The 18,500-nt window shown below is 36.0% G+C and overlaps 1 protein-coding gene across 9 annotated transcripts in view; it reads right to left on the bottom strand.

The window, feature by feature from the left end:
• Nucleotides 1-238: 238 nt before the first annotated feature.
• SGCE (sarcoglycan epsilon) overlaps nucleotides 239-18,500 on the bottom strand; it is a 33,283-nt gene continuing 15,021 nt past the window's right edge. For 5 of the 9 annotated variants that reach the window (XM_069006863.1, XM_069006857.1, XM_069006860.1 and 2 more), the window contains 9 exons: nucleotides 18,123-18,280; nucleotides 15,111-15,183; nucleotides 14,099-14,300; nucleotides 12,290-12,452; nucleotides 8,898-9,109; nucleotides 8,134-8,160; nucleotides 7,241-7,429; nucleotides 5,579-5,622; nucleotides 239-1,742 (listed from right to left, as the gene is read on the bottom strand). In XM_069006863.1, coding sequence (XP_068862964.1) covers nucleotides 1,687-1,742; nucleotides 5,579-5,622; nucleotides 7,241-7,429; nucleotides 8,134-8,160; nucleotides 8,898-9,109; nucleotides 12,290-12,452; nucleotides 14,099-14,300; nucleotides 15,111-15,183; nucleotides 18,123-18,280 — 1,124 coding nt within the window. In that variant the 3' untranslated portion in view covers nucleotides 239-1,686. Of the gene's footprint in view, nucleotides 3,051-5,578; nucleotides 5,623-7,240; nucleotides 7,430-8,133; nucleotides 8,161-8,897; nucleotides 9,110-12,289; nucleotides 12,453-14,098; nucleotides 14,301-15,110; nucleotides 15,184-18,122; nucleotides 18,281-18,500 lie in introns of all 9 variants that reach the window. The other 4 variants (XM_069006858.1, XM_069006865.1, XM_069006861.1 and 1 more) reach the window with 3 other exon arrangements.

Consider the following 18,500-nt stretch of genomic DNA (forward strand, 5'->3'; position numbering starts at 1 on the left):
TGATTTTAGAATCAGGGAGTGCCCACATTAGACATTAAGTACTGCAAATCCTCTCCATCCTTTCCAGTTAGGACATCTATTTAGGCATCGGCCCCAGTTAAACCCTGCACCATTAGCTCCACCCCAGTTCTCAGACCTGACCATGCAGTATTGTGTCTGCAACGTTAAAAGGTGTAACAATGTTGTTCAGGCACCCTTTTGTAAAATAACCAGGCAACAATGTCACTACTTTGTGTTTTCCATTTTATTAGATTATACATTTCATGTATGTACAAAGACAGCTGTAGGGCTTTCTGTTTAATTTGGTTGCAACTTAACACTTTATCAATTCATATTGCCATCATATAATGTTAAAAGAGGCTGTGACTTTACTGTCTTAGTTATTACTAATTCTTTAGCCATTAAGTCTCTTCAACCAGCTTTATAAATCTATGCTTTCAGAGTAATTGTTCTAATAAGTAAAAATAAATAATTTGTTATTAAACTTACCTCAGATAAATGAAGCTTTCAATCATAAAATAGTTCAGGTATTCTTAATACCTGAGTGCCCCACATCCTTAGATTCTTTCCAAAATAGGTGGAGCCTCCACTGCTACAAACTGATTCTTTATGCCTGTATGTAACAGTTTATTTCTTTAAATATATTGGCACTGTTACTTTAATACAAATAAGGTGGGAGCAGCTCAACTGGTAGATCCATTGATTGTCATGTCATCCTGGAGTTATCAGAAATTGCTATGATCCACACCCAGTACTATTTACAAAGTTTAATCTTAAGTTGCATTAAAAATCATTATTTAAAATCCATTCCATTCATTTTGGTTTCAAAACACTGACAGCTGATACATTTGAAAACAGTAGTATAAACTAATAGAAGCCAAATGCTGATTGTACTTGATTTTTTTTCAGCTTGGGTAAAAGATGAAATGTTTAATTTACTATAAACCTCAGTGTGCAGTTTTGTAATTCACTTTTCACTGATAACCACCCAAGCTGCTGGAAAGAAGGGGGGGGTGTCTGAGGAGGCTGATTGACTGGTGAAGTCTCTTCCCTGGTATCTTTTGGATGAGGTAGGAAGGCGTGATGGATCCCACTTGGAAAGTGAGTAGGAATGGCTCTTTAATCCACCTGTTTTAGGAACTGCCTTTAATTTCTCAACTTGAATGCCTGTGCCTTGAGCCACCTCTCCTGGTCTAACAACCACCAGCAGGATTTGCTGCCACATTCTGTGGGCTGTGCTGAGCATGCTGGACAGCTTTGTAAACTGATGCTGAAGGTTTGACAATATACAAGTAGGTACCATGTACTGAGCACTGCTTATATACTTTGCTGCCATAGTTATCACACTTGTTGCACAGCATTAGTCTAAAAAGCAGCTCAGGACTCGTTCTGTCTGCGGAGATCCTGCATTCAGGTCCGAGCCTACAAACACTCCATTGATGCTTAAAAATGAATGTAAATTAAAGTGTTGTGACAGAACAGGGTCATAACTGTAAAAAGAGAAAAACAAAAGCAAACCAAAACCCACAAAACCGAGAGCAACTACTTCGATCTTTTTACAAAATGGCCTCATTTTACAGATTCCTCTTATCCTCAGTCTTAAATTCCAAAATTACTCAAATTTCTCTTAGCAGAGACTTCAGGAAGGAACCTCAGCTAAGGAAATGTAGCCAGCATTTAGCAATTTTAAAGCAGACGCAGTTTTCTGCTTACAATGCAATGTCTTGATGAACATACAGCTTCTGAAAGAGAAAATATTACAGAAAAAAAGACAAAGCGTAAGTGTCAGCTTAAAACAATATGATGCTTTGAGGTAAAACCCCAACTGTTGGTGTCAGCTGTCACAGCTGCAGACCCTGATGTCCTGTGTTATGCTGCATTTGAAGATTTAAAGAAGCATCAGAAATTCATTTAAACTCTGGTGAAAAGTGTCAGTAGATGAATTATAGTTGTCTATTGAAAAATATGGAAACCCCAGTTCAGATCCTTTTAGCAAAGTCCATATATTATTAAGCTTTCAGCTGCATGGACAAATGCCTCTCAAAGAAACCACCTCCCAGCAAAATATGCCTTAAAAAGAACTTAGTTAAAGATGTGAAAATATAATCCCTGGTTTACTGGATACCTAGTTCTCCTGCAACAGTTTGTTGCTCCAAAAAGAAAAAGTATGTAGAAGATACAAAAAATAAACAGCATTGGGGCTGTTTATTTGGCATATCACAAAAAAAACCTGTTAAAGAGTGTTTTTAAAGAGTTAATCCAGGTATACTGTACCAAATTAAACCCTTGTTTATTTGCAGACATTAATTTTTGCCTACAATAGTTTGTAACAGTTTCTTCTAACATAACCAGATGAATGAATGGACAGATTTTAAATGCTTTATTGCTTACAAGCTTTCAAATAGCATAAATATCTGGTAAAAGAATTTTATCATGAGTAGTTTTAGTTATTTTCTTTGGGGGGGTTATTTCTTTATTTATTTTTCAAAAATAACTTTGCTCATTATATTTGGTAATCTCTAAAAAATTAATACCTATTAGATGTGCAGTACTATTTCTCAGCCTCATCATGTTGCAAGTTTTCATGCTTGTATACTACTGCTTTTTCTGTGCAAATATTAGGCAATTATATCATCCCATTAACAGTCTGAAATCTCTGAAGTTTTCATTTCCCTGTTAAAACTTTCAGGAGAGATCACAAGACAGAATAAAGCTTGATATTTATTAATACATATATATACACATACATATATATATATGTATATATATACATTAAAGATTACTTTCTGAATGTAACAAATATAAAAAGTTATCAGTGTTTACAAATTGTCAAAAATGTCCAAAGTACAAAAGGATACAGTACATCAGTTATATGGAAGTGATTGTACTCCTGGCACTGAAAGCATCATAATACTGTGGGCATGCACAATATACACCAGAAAGATTCATGCATCAACCAGAACAAATAAGGAAGTGAGACAATTTGCTGCCTTCTTAGATTACAAATTCATTGCTTCTGTTAGTTTTCTTTCCTCAGGAATACCATTTACCTGCAAATAGATGAGAATTTATATAATCCATCAGTGGCAGATGATACTTCAACAATACTGAACTGTCAAATGTAAGCACAGCACATAAATAGTATTTATTATTCCTTTATCACCAACCACATTCAAGAAACACTACAAGTACAACCTGGATCAAAAGATGCCATATACATGACAAAGCATTCTTCTGGGAAGGGAGAACGCTGGGAAAAGGTTGTTTAACGGGGAATTTATCTTTCTATTTGGGATCTAAGAGACTTCATAGGGAGGCTGAGGCACAAAACAGAAAAGGTGGGACATGGTGTACATGCAGTATTTGCTTTTTCACATTACAGGAATACCCTATAAGTTTTCCATCTAAGCAATTTAAACAGTCCTCGTGAATTCTGCCTATTGACAGAGAGACAATTATAAAACCTAATGTATCTTTTCATATTGGAGAGCAGTAACAATTTTCATCAGTGTAATAAACATTAGATGCCAGTGGTCACCTTTCACACAATTCTTTCCCAATTAACTTTTAACTTTGTGAAATAGTCAAGCATTATGTGAGCTATTAAGTCTGCTTTTTTATATAAGGTTAAAATAAAACTATTCCTTACTGGGGATTCAGATAATTCCTAAAGTGGACAACAGTTATTCTCCATGGTCTGCTCTTCAATACTAAATATGGTCTACTGAAGATTTAAAATAGAAATTTCTTATTCATAGCTGTGACTGATAATATATTAAATTCCCTGAGTATATTACTGGGTATTTTCTATAGGAAAGAAAGAAAATTTAACAATGAATGTCTCATTCTACAGGTTTTTTGGCCTTAGGTGTTCTATTTCTGTAAATTTCTTACCAGAACAGATCAATAAAATCGATTGCTAAGCTTGTACTCATGCTCCTAAAAAACTCTTAGTAGTGCCTGAATTTTGTTTTAAATTGTAACTTTCTAAAAATCTGGGATCAAGAGTTATGGATATCCTTTTAGAAAAGCTGCACGAAGCACATGCCATCATGTCATGGAAGTGCTTGCAGGATCACCTGCACATCTGAGCTACAAAGCAAGGTGTCATTATAAACTAAGGGAAGAGGAGGAAACACTGTCCCAAATACATTCCACCTCCCGCCCCCCTGCATTTCTGAGAGCTTGTCACAGGCAGGGTCTGTGATGAATAAGAAAGAACAGTTGTATTCTACAAAAATAATGTACTACAGAAAAAACAGACATGGGAGAATTCTTAAGATCTAATTTTAGGGCAGTTTTTCAGTGAGACTCACAAGTGACAGACCTGTGCTAGCTTGTATTTCATACCTTTGCAAAAATGCCTCACTGCTGTCACAGTATCACCAGGTGATTTTGCATCTTATTTGCTGCAAGACAGACTCAAATTCTTGTCGTGAAACAGTCACAGCAGAAGAGCAGCAGTGTGACACTTTTATTCTGCCTTCTAAATTCCTGCAGTACTGAGTGTGAAGAGCTGTGCTAAATGTCAACCCAAACCAGTGCTAGAGGCTCTGGACCAAGGCTTTGACTGCCAGGGTCATCCACCATTTCCAGCATACAATGAAGCACACAAATAGCAAGGCTATCAGAACTGCTGTCAGACTTTTTATACCTATGTTTTTAATTTCCACATAACAAAACAACCCACATGGGCAGAAACATCTATTATATACTTGCCTCAAATCTTTGAAATGTTGTCATACGAAATTCTCCTTTAATCCCCGAAAGCAGTAATGAAGAAGAAGGATTTTCAATGAAAAGAAAGAGTTGCTTATGTAACTCCTAAGTTAAAACAAATCTTCCACTTGGAGCTGTATTTCCCACATTGTGTTCCAAAGATATGTGTCTCTCTAGAGTTTTGATTAAATACCTCTTTGAATATTTAAAAATTATACTTGGCCTCTACTTTTTCCCTGTGTGGTCCTTATCCCCTCTCACATGGCTTTGGCTGTAGGTTTTTCTCAAACCTGAGATGCTAAGTAGAGTCAGCCTTGGTCCACAGTCTGATGGGTCATTCCTAACCTCAGCCAGTACATGAGCATTTGTGAGAATGATATAAAAGTGATGACTTAGGACATAGGAAACCTCAAACATGGATGTGCCTCACCACAGATTCCCCAGTATCAACTCTTTATGTCTGGTAACTGCAATAAAGAGCTCATTCTTCAAAGCTTAACTAATATTGGTGGGAATTAGAAATTTGGATTTCCTATCAAGTGTCAGAATCCGAACCATGTAACTACATTTGGGAATCCGGCTGTAGCTTCACATAACAGAAAATTACTTCTATGAGGTTTCTAAGTTAGCTGACCCAAATTCCAGCCTCTCATGCAGAGTCCTAACATAGCATTTCTTTCTTGTCTAATCAATCCCATGCCAAATTTTTCACTGATGTATCAAAAAAAAAAATCTAGAATGACAATGCTGTAACACTTTATTTGAAAATAATTTCCACTGTCTTCAGACTGTATACAATTTGACTAGAATTTCCTCCACACTGGTCACTTAATAATTACAGTATTTTCTGAGTACTGACCTGCACTCTGCTGCTGTGGAATCTGAGTCTGATGTGGCAGGTTCCTATAAAAAATCATTTAATATCTTTAATGCTTCCATACAAAGTCTGAAGTGTATTATGATGAAAGCTCAGTATTTACACTTCAATTTTTTGCTTATGAAGCAATAATCTTTTTTCACTGTGCAAATACAGATATTCAAAGGTTGGCAAAGACCATGAAATAAAGACAATTAGTGTTAAAGTGGTTCTTATTATTTCACTTGTCAGCTACATTCAGAAGGCTCAGACTTGGTGAAATGCCAGAGATAACAAGAATCACCATGGGTTTCTGATGTTTAGCGAAGTTTGGTTTTTGTAAATGAATATTCCATATTCCATGAATACAGCAAAGGTGACAGCATTTGCAACTTAATTATTGGCTGTGGAATGAATGAACAGTCAGCCACTTAAGTGAACTGGTCTGACACATTCATCAAGGCAAAGCTGCATTTTGTGCCCTGCTTAAGTGTCTATTTTAACAGCTACCAGATATTTAGGTGTTTTTACAGAAAGGAATTAAGGGTTACAATGTAGGTGAAGCAGATAAATACCACCCTATGTACAATTCAAGAAAGCCTTTGGTACAAGATTTGGCACCCCAGTCATAAGAACTGCTATTCTGTATAGAGAAGCTGTAAAAGATGGGGCAGGGCACCTTGCAGCACTTGTATAAGGAATAATTTATACAGCTGTCCTTTCTGGAGAATTCAGCTTTGGGACAGGGAGAAGAAAACATGCCTGCAGCATGGATCTACATAGTGAAGGGAATTTAGGACAAGTATGTGTAAATTAGGGCTGAGTTAGAGCTGGCACGGGACCAGTACCACTGGAGCTATGCAGGCCTGCCATCAGAGGAGATACCAGCTGGAGCTGGTGTTACAGCACAGCACTGAAAAATGCCAGCCACTTCTGAGACCACTGCCTCAGATCTGCTTAGCCTCAGGCACTTCAACCAAACCTCTCCAGAAATGCCTCTTTGCTACAGCTCTATGGACTTGTCTGAATTAGAACATGTGCAAAGCACTGGGTCTGTCTAATTAGTTTCACTAAGTTACTGATAAATGAACTCTAAAACCAGAATTCATTCTTTTTCTGGTTTCTGTCTTGGAAAGAGTGGCAACAGTGGAAATGGGAGAGACCTATGAGCGTTTTTCTTGGCAAGTCTGAATTTATTATCTGTGTAATGGAATATGTTCCTCTGTTCAATGTCAACATTTCGAACACAAAACCGTGTGTGACAGGTACATGATTAACCACTTACAAAGTCTGGATTTTCTGGTATGAAACTACCACCAAGTTGGTGGTAGTTTCATACCAGAACCCCAAAGACAGGGCTCAAGAGACAGGATGTCTAAAATAGAACAGTTTTAATTGATTCCTCTGTCAAATGTAGTTTTTCTCCAAAACATGCAGAAATCTAGCTGTTCCACGCCAAGCTTCTTGGCTTCTTCAGACTGAAAGCCAGCCATTTAATCTTATAACAGAAGGCCTTTCTTTCTGCTGCAAATGCAAACATCAGAGCAATCTTGAGCTAGAGAGCTACTGAATCCTCCATAAGAAACACATTTCGGAGGACAAACTGGAATCTATAGTTAGATTGTGCAACCCAGTGAGCATTAAGAACCAAGTGTGAGCACTTACTGCTGTGTCTGCATCAGAGGCATGCTGGTGTTGTCGTAGCTGTCCGTGTGCAGGGGCGGGACGATCTCGCCCGTCACAGGGTGGAACACGGGCAGCGTGGAAAGCGGCCACGCGATCTCTCTGTTCTTAGACATGTCACGAAGCTCTTTGGTTGATTTCTGGATAGCACTGTGGTGGACCAACTGGATGCTGTGTCAGAAGGAAATAAAACAGTGAGTATCTATTTTAAGTGCTCTATCAAAATGGAGAGACTTTTGCAATTATTATTATTATTCTTAAAGTACAAGGACTGATGCATGCTACAGACTACAGTGCAAAAATTACAACCTTTGCACAGTTAAATTACTAAATATTGGATTTATTCCATTTTTAAGGTAGTAATTATTCCATTAGATTTTTCTGTCTGAATAGATATTTTTCATAGGATTCAAGACTGTGCATTCTTATGGCTGATGTTCCATTTATTTGCTGCAGTTAAAGTTTTGGTTAACTCCTGATTCTTGTGTAGATTCATAAAAGCTTGTAAATTAATTTTAAAACGCTCCATAGTATAGGCACTGGACACTTTCCAGGATATTTCTTCTCATCATTTCAATCACTTTAAAAGACAGGCTGAAAAGTCCAATAACCAGGAGTATTGACTGCATATTAACATACTTATTCTAACAGCACTATTTTATTTTGAATTGACAATCTTTAATTTCAAACCCTTTTTATTCTGCTCTTCTATCCTTGCCAAGACTCTGATTTAAAAGCAGCTTTCACATTTATGAATTAAACCATGAATTAGAGAGAATGAAAGAAGATTATGACACACATGTATGAAGCATGACAAGCTACTGAGAATGAAAATTAAATGGTAAAAGAAAAATAACAGGAAAGAAGACACTTACTCTGGTGTTTGCATGTTTCTCTTTTCCCTAAAAACAAAACAAAATTTATGAATTAAATAATAGCATTGATAGTTGGAACATTAATCTATCTGATGATGAAAACAGTATATGATGTAGAAATGCTGACAAGGTTATTGCTAAATGCAACTTGGCAGCATTTGCAATGGGGTTTATGATGAGGCCTTGATGAACGCACGTAGAGAGATGTGATAGTGGTGACAGACACACACAGACACACACAGGGAAATGAAAAATGCAGGTTAAAGAACAAGCTTCTGGCTAAAATAAATTCTGTGACAAAATGAAATTGTAGTTTGTGTAAGAAATGGCAGAAATCACGTTACTTGCTGCTTTCCTTTTATGTGTTTTTCTTTTATAATATGTCTAAATTCAGTTAATCTCCTCAACCCAGTTTATGTTATGAAAGTTAGCATTTTAGAAATTACTTAATATTCTCCTGAACCAATGATCCTTTATTAGTATTTTAGGGGGTCATTTTGGAGAGCTGTGCACATGTGGATATTTTGAGGAGTTTTGTGCATATGTTGAGTATTTTAACCCTTTCTAGAACAACTAAAGGCCCTATATCCACTTGCTTGGAAATTAATGCTTAAGTGCGAAATATTTCAGTATTACAAGCAGATATCTTTTGGCCTGCTTTAAATGTTTATAATGAACTGAATGGAGATAGTCTAACAAATAACCTTCTATGCATTATAATCTCAGAAAAGTCTAGTTACTTATTAGCATGTTAAAGTACTCACACTCCTTCCCGTCGGCAGCACATGATATAGGCAAGTATTAGAAAAAGCACCAGTGCTATTGCCGAGGGCACTGCCAGTGTAATTAGGAAATCCGAGTAATAGTCTCTGCTTTTCAGTGTATCAGAAGGTGGCTTGTATTCTCCACCATCAGGTAATATTCCCTCTCCACGAATCACTTCCTGAAAGGTGGAAACTTGTTTTGTATTGTCAACCTGATGCCCAGGGAAAAAAAAAGAAGAAGAAGAAAAAAAAAAGACAATTAAATAACAAAGCAACAGAATGTAAAAACAGTTGGGTATTTAACTAACCATAACATATAAAAAGATCCATATGACACATTTGATAAATTCTATACAATTTCATCCAATCACTTTTTTTTAAATAATAGAAGCTTACATTTTATGAAGCTTCTGATCAGTGTGATAAGTAAATGTTGTAATATTACTACTCTGTTTTGTGCCTACATGTCTTTTACGGATTAATTTTAGGTATATCTCACACAAACAGTATTTAAGTAGAAGTTCAGTAAACATCTTTAGTGCAAACTAATTAACTGATTCTGATTTCTTTTTTATTAATTAATCCATTTCTTTAGTCTTCCTAAATAATAATGCTGTCCTCTCTTGTATAAAGGTGGCAAAAATGAAGAGTCACGTACCTACAATTTTCTTCCTCCTCCTTCTCCTTCATATTGAGCTTTACATCCAGTGCTCAAAAGGTCAAGAGGCATCAACTGAGATGCCAAGGACAGCTCATTGTCTCCCTCACACAAATTCAACTAGCTTCCAAAAGCTGCGTTCCTGGTCACAATTTTTTGTGTGTGTGTGTCTGTACCCAATGATCCTAGAAATACAAACCTGTTTTGCTGCTAAATTTCCTATTGCTTTTGACTGCCATTCCCAGATGCCCTAATTTTCTGCATCCATTTTTTTATCTTCAGTTAGATGTTACTGTCAGTTTTTATCAGTGCTAGCTTTATGATCATTGATCTCCAGATCATTAATACAAATAAAATATATTTCCTTACATGCTTGACCTTTTGTCTGACTGTTCATTGAGAAATCTTGCAACTGATGGTAATTTCTTTATAATTTACACTTCAAGTCATAAAACGCTGTATTACAACTTAGGCAATAGGTGAAGAGATTTTTATGAACTTCCAGAGATCCTTCTGAGCTTCAAATGTACACACATGCACACACACACATTATATATATATATGTACGTGTTTGTTAAACAAAAATTAATTTATGTATTCTCTGCTCATTAATTCCACAGTATCTTTTATGTTAGGTACACTGAGTTCCACCTGGCTGCTTAGCTGAATCTCAAACCCTAACAATGCACAAAAAATAGGTACTTACTGATGTGACTGACAGAGGTCAGTGTGAGAACAAGCTGTCAGAATGCAGCTTCAAGTGGAGTATTTATTACATTGCCCATCCTTGCAGAGTGTGGGACCCCCAAACTTAAATCCACTCTTTGATATGGTGCTAACTGCCAATGCCACCTCATAAACAGTGGGAAGATAAGGATATGATGGCTCTATTTTCTATCACTTGTTTACATTGTGGATATGGGAAATAGAGCTCAACTCCCTCCCAGCCCATAGATCTGGGGAGAATTTCTGTCTCTCAGCTTGCCTTGTGAAAAGCAGACTGTGATTAGATAGAGGGAAACTTGGCTCCCTTTTCCCTTTGATGCAGCAGGTTACAGAAGAAATGCTGCTGGCAACACTGAACACCCCTAAGACAGCTTAAATTCAGTTACTGTGGCACACCGCCAAAACAAGTGCTGAATTGGAGAAGGCTGTGTTACAGATGCTGCAGAAAATAACACTTCTCTAAAAGCCTGTTCCTGTTATACATCCCAGGATGATCTCTGCTTTTCTCAAACCAGCATGACAATGCTGCTTTATGGTTAGTTTATGAGCCACTGCCACTATCAGGCATCTTTTTCTAAATAAGTACTCCTAACCAGCTGCTTTTCTTTCTGCATGGGCACTGCTGACTGTTCTTGCATTAGTGCACTATCCCTCTGCTGCTCCTTTTAAAATTCATCCTGTTTTCCAAGACTGTTTCTCCAATTTCTGAAGACCTTTCTGAATTCTGTTGTGTCCTTCAATGTACCTGCAGATCCTTTCACTTTCATGGGGAACTACAAATTTAATTTAATAAGCACATCCCATCATCCAGCTATTAATGAGGAATAGCCACGAATTACTATTAAATCTGCTATGATTATGGCTACCAACCAGCTCTCCACTAGGTCCTAGCTTCATCAAGGCCATGTTCCTGGGCTCGTGAGACAGTATCAAAAACCTCACCGAAAAGGAATGACATTTGCTGCTCCACCTTGCTTCTACTTCTTCCTTGTAAAAGGAAATGGAAGACTTGACATAGTATGTTCTTGCCAAAGACCAGCTGCCTTCTGCTATTTTTCAGGTGCTGGTGAGTATTGCTGTGTACACTTGTGCCTTTTACAATTTCTCAACAGAAAGCAAATAAAAAGCAAATAATCTGGGTATTCTTTTGAAACAAGTATTTTCCAACCTTCTAGAAGCTTTCCTAATTTACAGTGTATAGGCAGAAAAGATTGGAAGTTATCCAATCAATTTTGTGTATGAATACCTTTCCTTATACTCAACATGTTTTTTCCATTATAAAAAGCATTAATTATCTCCCTTTCAGCTTCCTCCTGGGTAGTGTCTGAAGCAGCTCAACAATCATCTAAATTTATTTTTTATACCTTCAGCATCATTGTTCAAATTTATATGCAACATTCTCTTCCAATACTGTATTATTTCTTGATTTTCCTTGCAGGAACTAAAAAAAAAAAACCACCTTAAAAAGCCTCTTTGGGAATTAGTCTCCTTTCATGGCAAATACTCTAGTGTTCAGTTATCATTTTTCTTGCATTTGACTGAGAAGAACGTTCCTATTTATTATTTCATTAATCAACATTACTTCCATTCCTTTTTCTATTTAATTTTTAATACAAAATATGTTTTAGAGAATTTTCAGAAACATTTTTTTAACAGCATAGTATTAACTGGTCAGTGTAGAATCAGTATCTGAGAAAATATGTTATGTATGCACACACTTTATAGGGAAGCAAGCACAACCAGCAGTATCAGCATTAAGCCCTGGAGTTCTCTAGCCATTTATAGAACACCCTGTTAGTGAAAACAAATACAGTGGTTTCACTGGGGCTCAACTCTAATAGAATTTAGCCTACATAGCAAAATCCTTTCACAATCTTGAGAGTGTCTGCTAGGTGAAAAAAAATCAGTCACAATAAAGTGGAATTGGCAACGTTGTCTGACCAAACTGGCAAAACTCTCAGCTGTACTTCTACAAACATCGCCTTTATGCAACAATAAAATAACTCACCAGAGAGATTTTACACCAGTCAATATGGAATTGAGTACGAAATTTTTTATCACAGGTTATTACAGGCTCCATTTCTTGACTGCACCTCAGCTGATTTTGTGGGTTTTCCACTTCTCGTAAACACGAAGAGAAAGGAACATCTGCCCCAACCATCACATACACACTGCAGAAAGAGATGAGTGACAGACCAGCAGGATGTCTCAAAAATCCCCAAAGGACAATTATGTACTCTTCCAAACATTACTGCTGTACACAGTAGCATTCAGCTGTTATTTAAAGATAGAAATTACTTTTTAAAAATATTTTCCTTCATAGTATACTTTTCTCTTTTTAAGCATGTAAGTAACAGACTGAAATCAAAAGGATTTTTTTATTACAACATATTCTGGTTTGCTTGTTAGTGTAAATGTTTCATTACCATCAGTGGTGTCAATTTCTACAAAGTCAGAGAGCTCCAAGTGTGGCTTCCTCATGTAAGTAAATCAGTACTACTTTTGAGAATTGTACTAAAATAGCATCATTTTGTCTTAAGAAAATCTTTAGTCTTACTCATCATAGTATTTTAAAAGAGTTTCTTCCCATGTTTTCAAATTAAATTCACAATGATTATTGCTAAACCTAATACAGATATGCACATGCTAAACCCCCAGCTTCTCCTGAAAGATTCCAAACTGTAGCTATGCACTGCCAACAAAATTTGCTTCAGAATACTGAAAGCTGAAGGTAAACCTAATACTTGATTTAGCATTACCATACATACAATAAGAGCTACTACACTAATTGTATTATTCATTGGCATATTTAGATATATGGAACACTGCTGTAAAATACAGTCTGCTGCACCAGGTAATAATGAAACAGAAATTCGGTCCTGGTTGCCACTTGTCATAGTAGGCATTATCTAACTAAATATTTGAACTGTAGCCACCTACTACAAGTGACTCTGCTATTACTCTGGCTAGTACAGAAGTCACTTTCCTTCTTTAAATGTACTCAAAAACTCCAGAGACACAAAAGGACTCTAAAAACCAGTATTTTCTGCACACACCACTTGTATTTTGAACCTTCACCCCTTTCTTAGATACTATGTGACTCCGAAGTATCTAAAATTATCTAAACATAACTAGGCATCTTTACTTTCACCAGGGAAAAGCACTATCAGAACCACATTGAAAAAACCAAATCCTTACTAGTTTCCAAGTACAGTATTTCAGAACAGTATTTATGGTTACAAATCACCACTGGAAACAGTCCATTCCTACACTCAGTAACCTGAGCTCCCCAGACACCTTACAACTTTCAGAAGAAAGTCAACAGTGCTCTTGAATCACATAACTAACTCACTAAGAGTACAGCTAAAAATTACAATGTTATATGCTAACTGCTCTCAGAAATTGAAGTGTCTCTGGAAGCTCTATCATATTTTGCTTCAAAATTTTGAGTTTCATGAATTGGGAATGGTTAAAAACTTGAAAAGCATGCCAAATGACTGCTCAGAAGTAAAACTGGGATTACAAAAAAAATGTATTTACTACCAACTGGTTTATAATTAATGGAATTTATTAGTATTTCTTGGATTATAACATTAATATATAGGAGATGTGTCCTGTTGTAGTGGTATCTAACACAATAAATCCATATTATAACTGGGGCTCCGAACATGAGTAAATTTTTCCAAACATGGGTAAACTAACTCCAAAATATGAAACAGCAATTGCAAAGTTTCTAGAAAACCTGCAAAAATATTAGGCTTTTCAGTAAGAAAAAAACAAAAAGTAAAGCAAAAACATCATACTGACACATGCTTACCCCTCTTTCATGTCATTAATGGGAAGTGGAACTCTCCCTCCCCTGTCAAGGGCTGAAGTAATGTTTATAGCATTCAAGCGTTCTGGCTGCCATACATTTTTCACTGCTCCGAGGAAGTCACCAAGAACTTCACTTGCTAACATTTCTTCTACATTCATATTCCTTATGAAGAATTCCGCTTGATACGGTAAAGGAAAATCTACTTGTGATGAAAAAGAGTGCTGCATTAAACAAAGGCTCCATAAATCAAAAAAATCTCCAAAAGAGCTGGAGTAATGATTAATGCAATACTACTTTATGACTGATACACTTTTCCAAAAATCTTGTGTTTGAATTAGCTCATTTTGAACCTAATGTGATTATGTTTAATTCAATAGTGAGTACCATTAGCTGCTACTTGAGCTGAAAATCTTCAGTTATTTATAAAACAACTGGGAGATGAAGAAGCAGACTAGAGGAAAAGAGTATCAGCTGGTAAAACTTCATTAAACAGATATAATTATATTCATGCTAATTTGGGGGTCAAAACAGATCTGCAGCAACAATGGATTCTAACCCACAACACTCCAGAATGTAAATAGGTAAATGTGATAAAAATAACTAATTTTAAGGTCCATATGTCCATATTTGCCACAACCTATTGTTTTCTGATTCTGCCCACACAATTGTTCGTTGCATGAGGCAAACGCAGGACTAAGAAAACGAAACAATATGCAGAAAGACAATGAAATCCTTTATCTAAGGTCCATTTGAAAAGATGGGGAAATTTCAAATTAGAAACAGTTTAATGAAAAACAAAGATGCAAACAGCTTTCTGTGAGTGAAGAAAAACAGTCCTGAATGACAGAAATAATCTGGACTAAAAACCAAAATTAATTAAAGCAGGAAAAATTCTCTTACTTCTCCCCTGTGCCTGTGTTTGGCTTGAACACCAGACAACTATTTTACAGTATTTATCTTCAAAAGCAGGAGCCCATAAGATGGTTTTGCTTATTCAGTTTAAAACACATACCTTCTGCTGACATTATATTAATGATCAAATTGTGTCTTGCTGTTTCAAAGGTACGCCTGTTATACGCAGTGATCTGAGTGAAAAAGATAGGATTACAAAACATTGAAAAATGAAAATTACAGAAATCAAACATCAGTGAAAGCTAAATTGATAACTTAGAAATACTTATCAGTTTTTTAAGTGCTTTGCCCCTTATTTTGAAGCGTATGAACATTTATTCACTAATATAAAATTCAAAAGGTAAAGTCAATTTATTTATTGCAGTACTACCTTCAAGTAGAGAATATTGAAATTTTCTTGACCAGTCTATAGCCAAATACAATTACCAAAGGGATATATGTGAAAATTATATATTTTGGTCCTGATAGAAGTGTTCTGCTACACATGTGTATTTTTTCTCTTCTGTTACCTTTAAGAACCACCATAAGGAAAGATTGTTTTCTCCGTTTCCCTGTGCAGCCTCCAATCCTCCTCCATCAATACTGTAACATCTAAATTCATCAATAGCTCCTAGGGAAATAAACTGCATGGAGAGGTTTTTTAAAGGAAAAAGTGGGATGCCAGAAATTCTCATCTTTGGAACTGGTGTTTCGTTCTAGCTTTAGCCACAGTGAAGTCTCACTCCATGAATGGATTCAAAATAATGCTCCAACACAACTGGTTTTTAAAAAATCCTAGAATCTGTAACTGTAGGGGAAGTGAAAATTAGGAGGTAGAGGCAACATTTGTGACTCTTATTTCTGGAAACATACACCCTCATGAATAAAATATACAAGGATACTAATCTAAAAGTTTAAATATCTAGGATACTTGAAATGCATGCAAGTGGCTACTTCTCAGTGGTGACTGTACTCCAAGGTTGTACTACAATTAAGTGCTCATTCGTAAGAAATACAGAACAAGGTTGGATAGCAGTATAATTATGTATTATTTTCTCTACCTTTTTTTTTCCCTGCAAGGTGATAAATCTTTCATGAAACAAACTGAAAAAGACTAATTTCCTTTCTAATTTTAGACTTCACTCATTTCAAGAACAGAGAGGCAGAGGAGTGACAATAGTGACAGAACTATGTTGCTTCTCAGCAAACCAAGCCACAAACCACTGTGACACTGACTATTAAATAAATAAAAGTAACAGATGTTCACTTCTTTTAAAGGATTTGAATGAAAAGAAAAATGCTGTGGAGTATCTACTGCAGGTTTGTTTAAGTGGAGAGGGAAAAGCTTAACCGACATAATCAGATCTCATTTAATGTTACAATTTCATTATAAAATTACCTGAAAATAAATTTGAGATTTCTCCAGTCCCAATTCTGTTATTTTTCAAAGGGTCATTTCAACAGCAGTTGAACCACTAGTACTCAGAAAATCAAACCCCTGGTTGTACAGGCTCTCTAGAGGAGCAGTACTCACTGTGAGCCTCCACTCCAGCAGTGGGAGCTGCCAGCATAGCCCATGCACCACATCAAGGAATAGCAGAGATTGCCTCTGTCCTGAACATTCATTCAAACACAGACTGTCTTTGCACAGCTTTCAAAGGAGCTTGAGCTCAAGAATGTTACCTGCTCTACTGCAGTGCTATGCACAATGCTAGGCTATTCTAATGGTCAGGTCTCCTCCAGTTAACTGGCCTACCCACAACACCCCCTCAGGAATTATACCATGATGGAAGTTATATTCAGGCCAGGAAGATGCAATCACTCCTCTCAGAGGGCACTAAGAAGAGGATCAAATGCCATCTGCCCTCCTCACGTACCATAGAATTAATTCAAAAGCCACATCTAAGACTGGAACTGCAAGGAATTAATTTGTATGCTAGGCAAGATTTACTTCAAATATGGCTTGGGGTCATGCTTAGAATGGAGGTCTCGATATAGATCCTAGAATCTAAAAGCACATGCAAAACATGGCAATTTTAAATAATGGTTTCCTCTACATGAAACTAAGCAAAGCCTGAAAGAAATTCTGCACATGATCAATTCTCAAATGTTATTTGTCCATTGTTATTAGAAATCAAAACAGAATCATGTATACAAAATCAAGCATGGGTGAAACTATCTGCAGTATAACTTAACATTCAGAGCTGTCATTCTTGAGGAAGAAAAACTACATCAAATGCAATTTAGAAAAAAAAAATCAAGGGTTTAAGACAAATACACTGCTGAAGCAGCAAAATGGTTGGAGCAAGTTAATGTGCAGATTTCTTAACACCGTGAACCACACAGTGTCTGATCCAGTCTGCTGTCTATGAAATACATGATAGAAAATATTGTCCCTTTTCCCTTTAAATTGCTGCTCAATGAATAATTAGTGTTTTTAAACATTTGAATAACTAACTCTCAGAAATATAGTTTGGTCACTGTTACACTCATAAGAACTAAATTCACAAAACTGCTAACTAAAATGAAACCTACCAATAAACATGAATAATGAACAAGGGGATATTTGAAGAAAAAATGAAAAAAATCCCAAACCAATCAAACAAAATCAAAAAACCCAACCAAACAACAAACAAACAAGAAAAATAATCCCACAACTGCTTATTGACTGAACACTAATTTAGTGGGGAAAAGTCTGGCCCATATTTACGTTGAAAGTTACGAAGTTACGAATTCAGTTATTCTTCAAGTACAGTTGTTTACAAAGGGGGTTTTTTTTGTTCTGTATTTTGAGTAAAACTTCAGTATAGTCATAATTTACTGAAACGAAATGCCTCTTAGAAAGTTCAAAGGCAAAAGTGAAAAGGTACTGCATGCAGCTTAACTAGTTATTGCTTCTTATTAGCTGTACCTTTTAAGTAAAACATGAACTGTCAAACAATCTGGCTTTCTCTCAAAGGAGGATAAAATGCTACCTGTGAGAAAATGTTAATATCACAAGTCTGTGTCCATGGCTTATAAACTTTTTTAATATTGCAATTAACTATTCAAAAATAAGGGGGAAGTTACTGACAGTTCTGAACCTTACACTCTAAACCAAAATACATATTTTTGAACTTCTGAAAGAAAATACCTCAATGATGGTTGGTTTGCCCACATTTTCTACAGTTGGTGAGCCATACAGCACTCCATCACTGTATGGTGTCCTTTGTATATAGCGTAGCCATCCAGGTCTGTCAGGGTAACCCATTAAATTGGTATTAAATGTTATAGGATCATTACTTATTTCACCTAGATAAGAAAAATTATATTAGAATATTTACAAGAAAACACTAAATGCTTTGATTTTAATTTTTCAACTAGGAAGTCTAATTCTGCTTTCACGTGTTTTCTGAACCTTTCTAAAAAGAAAAAAACAATTAAAATTTGCTAACATTTACCATATCAGAAATAGGTGAACTATTACTTAGCACTTATAGGTATTAAGAAATTCACACCTGGAGAGTGTAAC

Source organism: Aphelocoma coerulescens, chromosome 2 (assembly GCF_041296385.1).
Source record: "Aphelocoma coerulescens isolate FSJ_1873_10779 chromosome 2, UR_Acoe_1.0, whole genome shotgun sequence".
Taxonomy (NCBI): domain Eukaryota; kingdom Metazoa; phylum Chordata; class Aves; order Passeriformes; family Corvidae; genus Aphelocoma; species Aphelocoma coerulescens.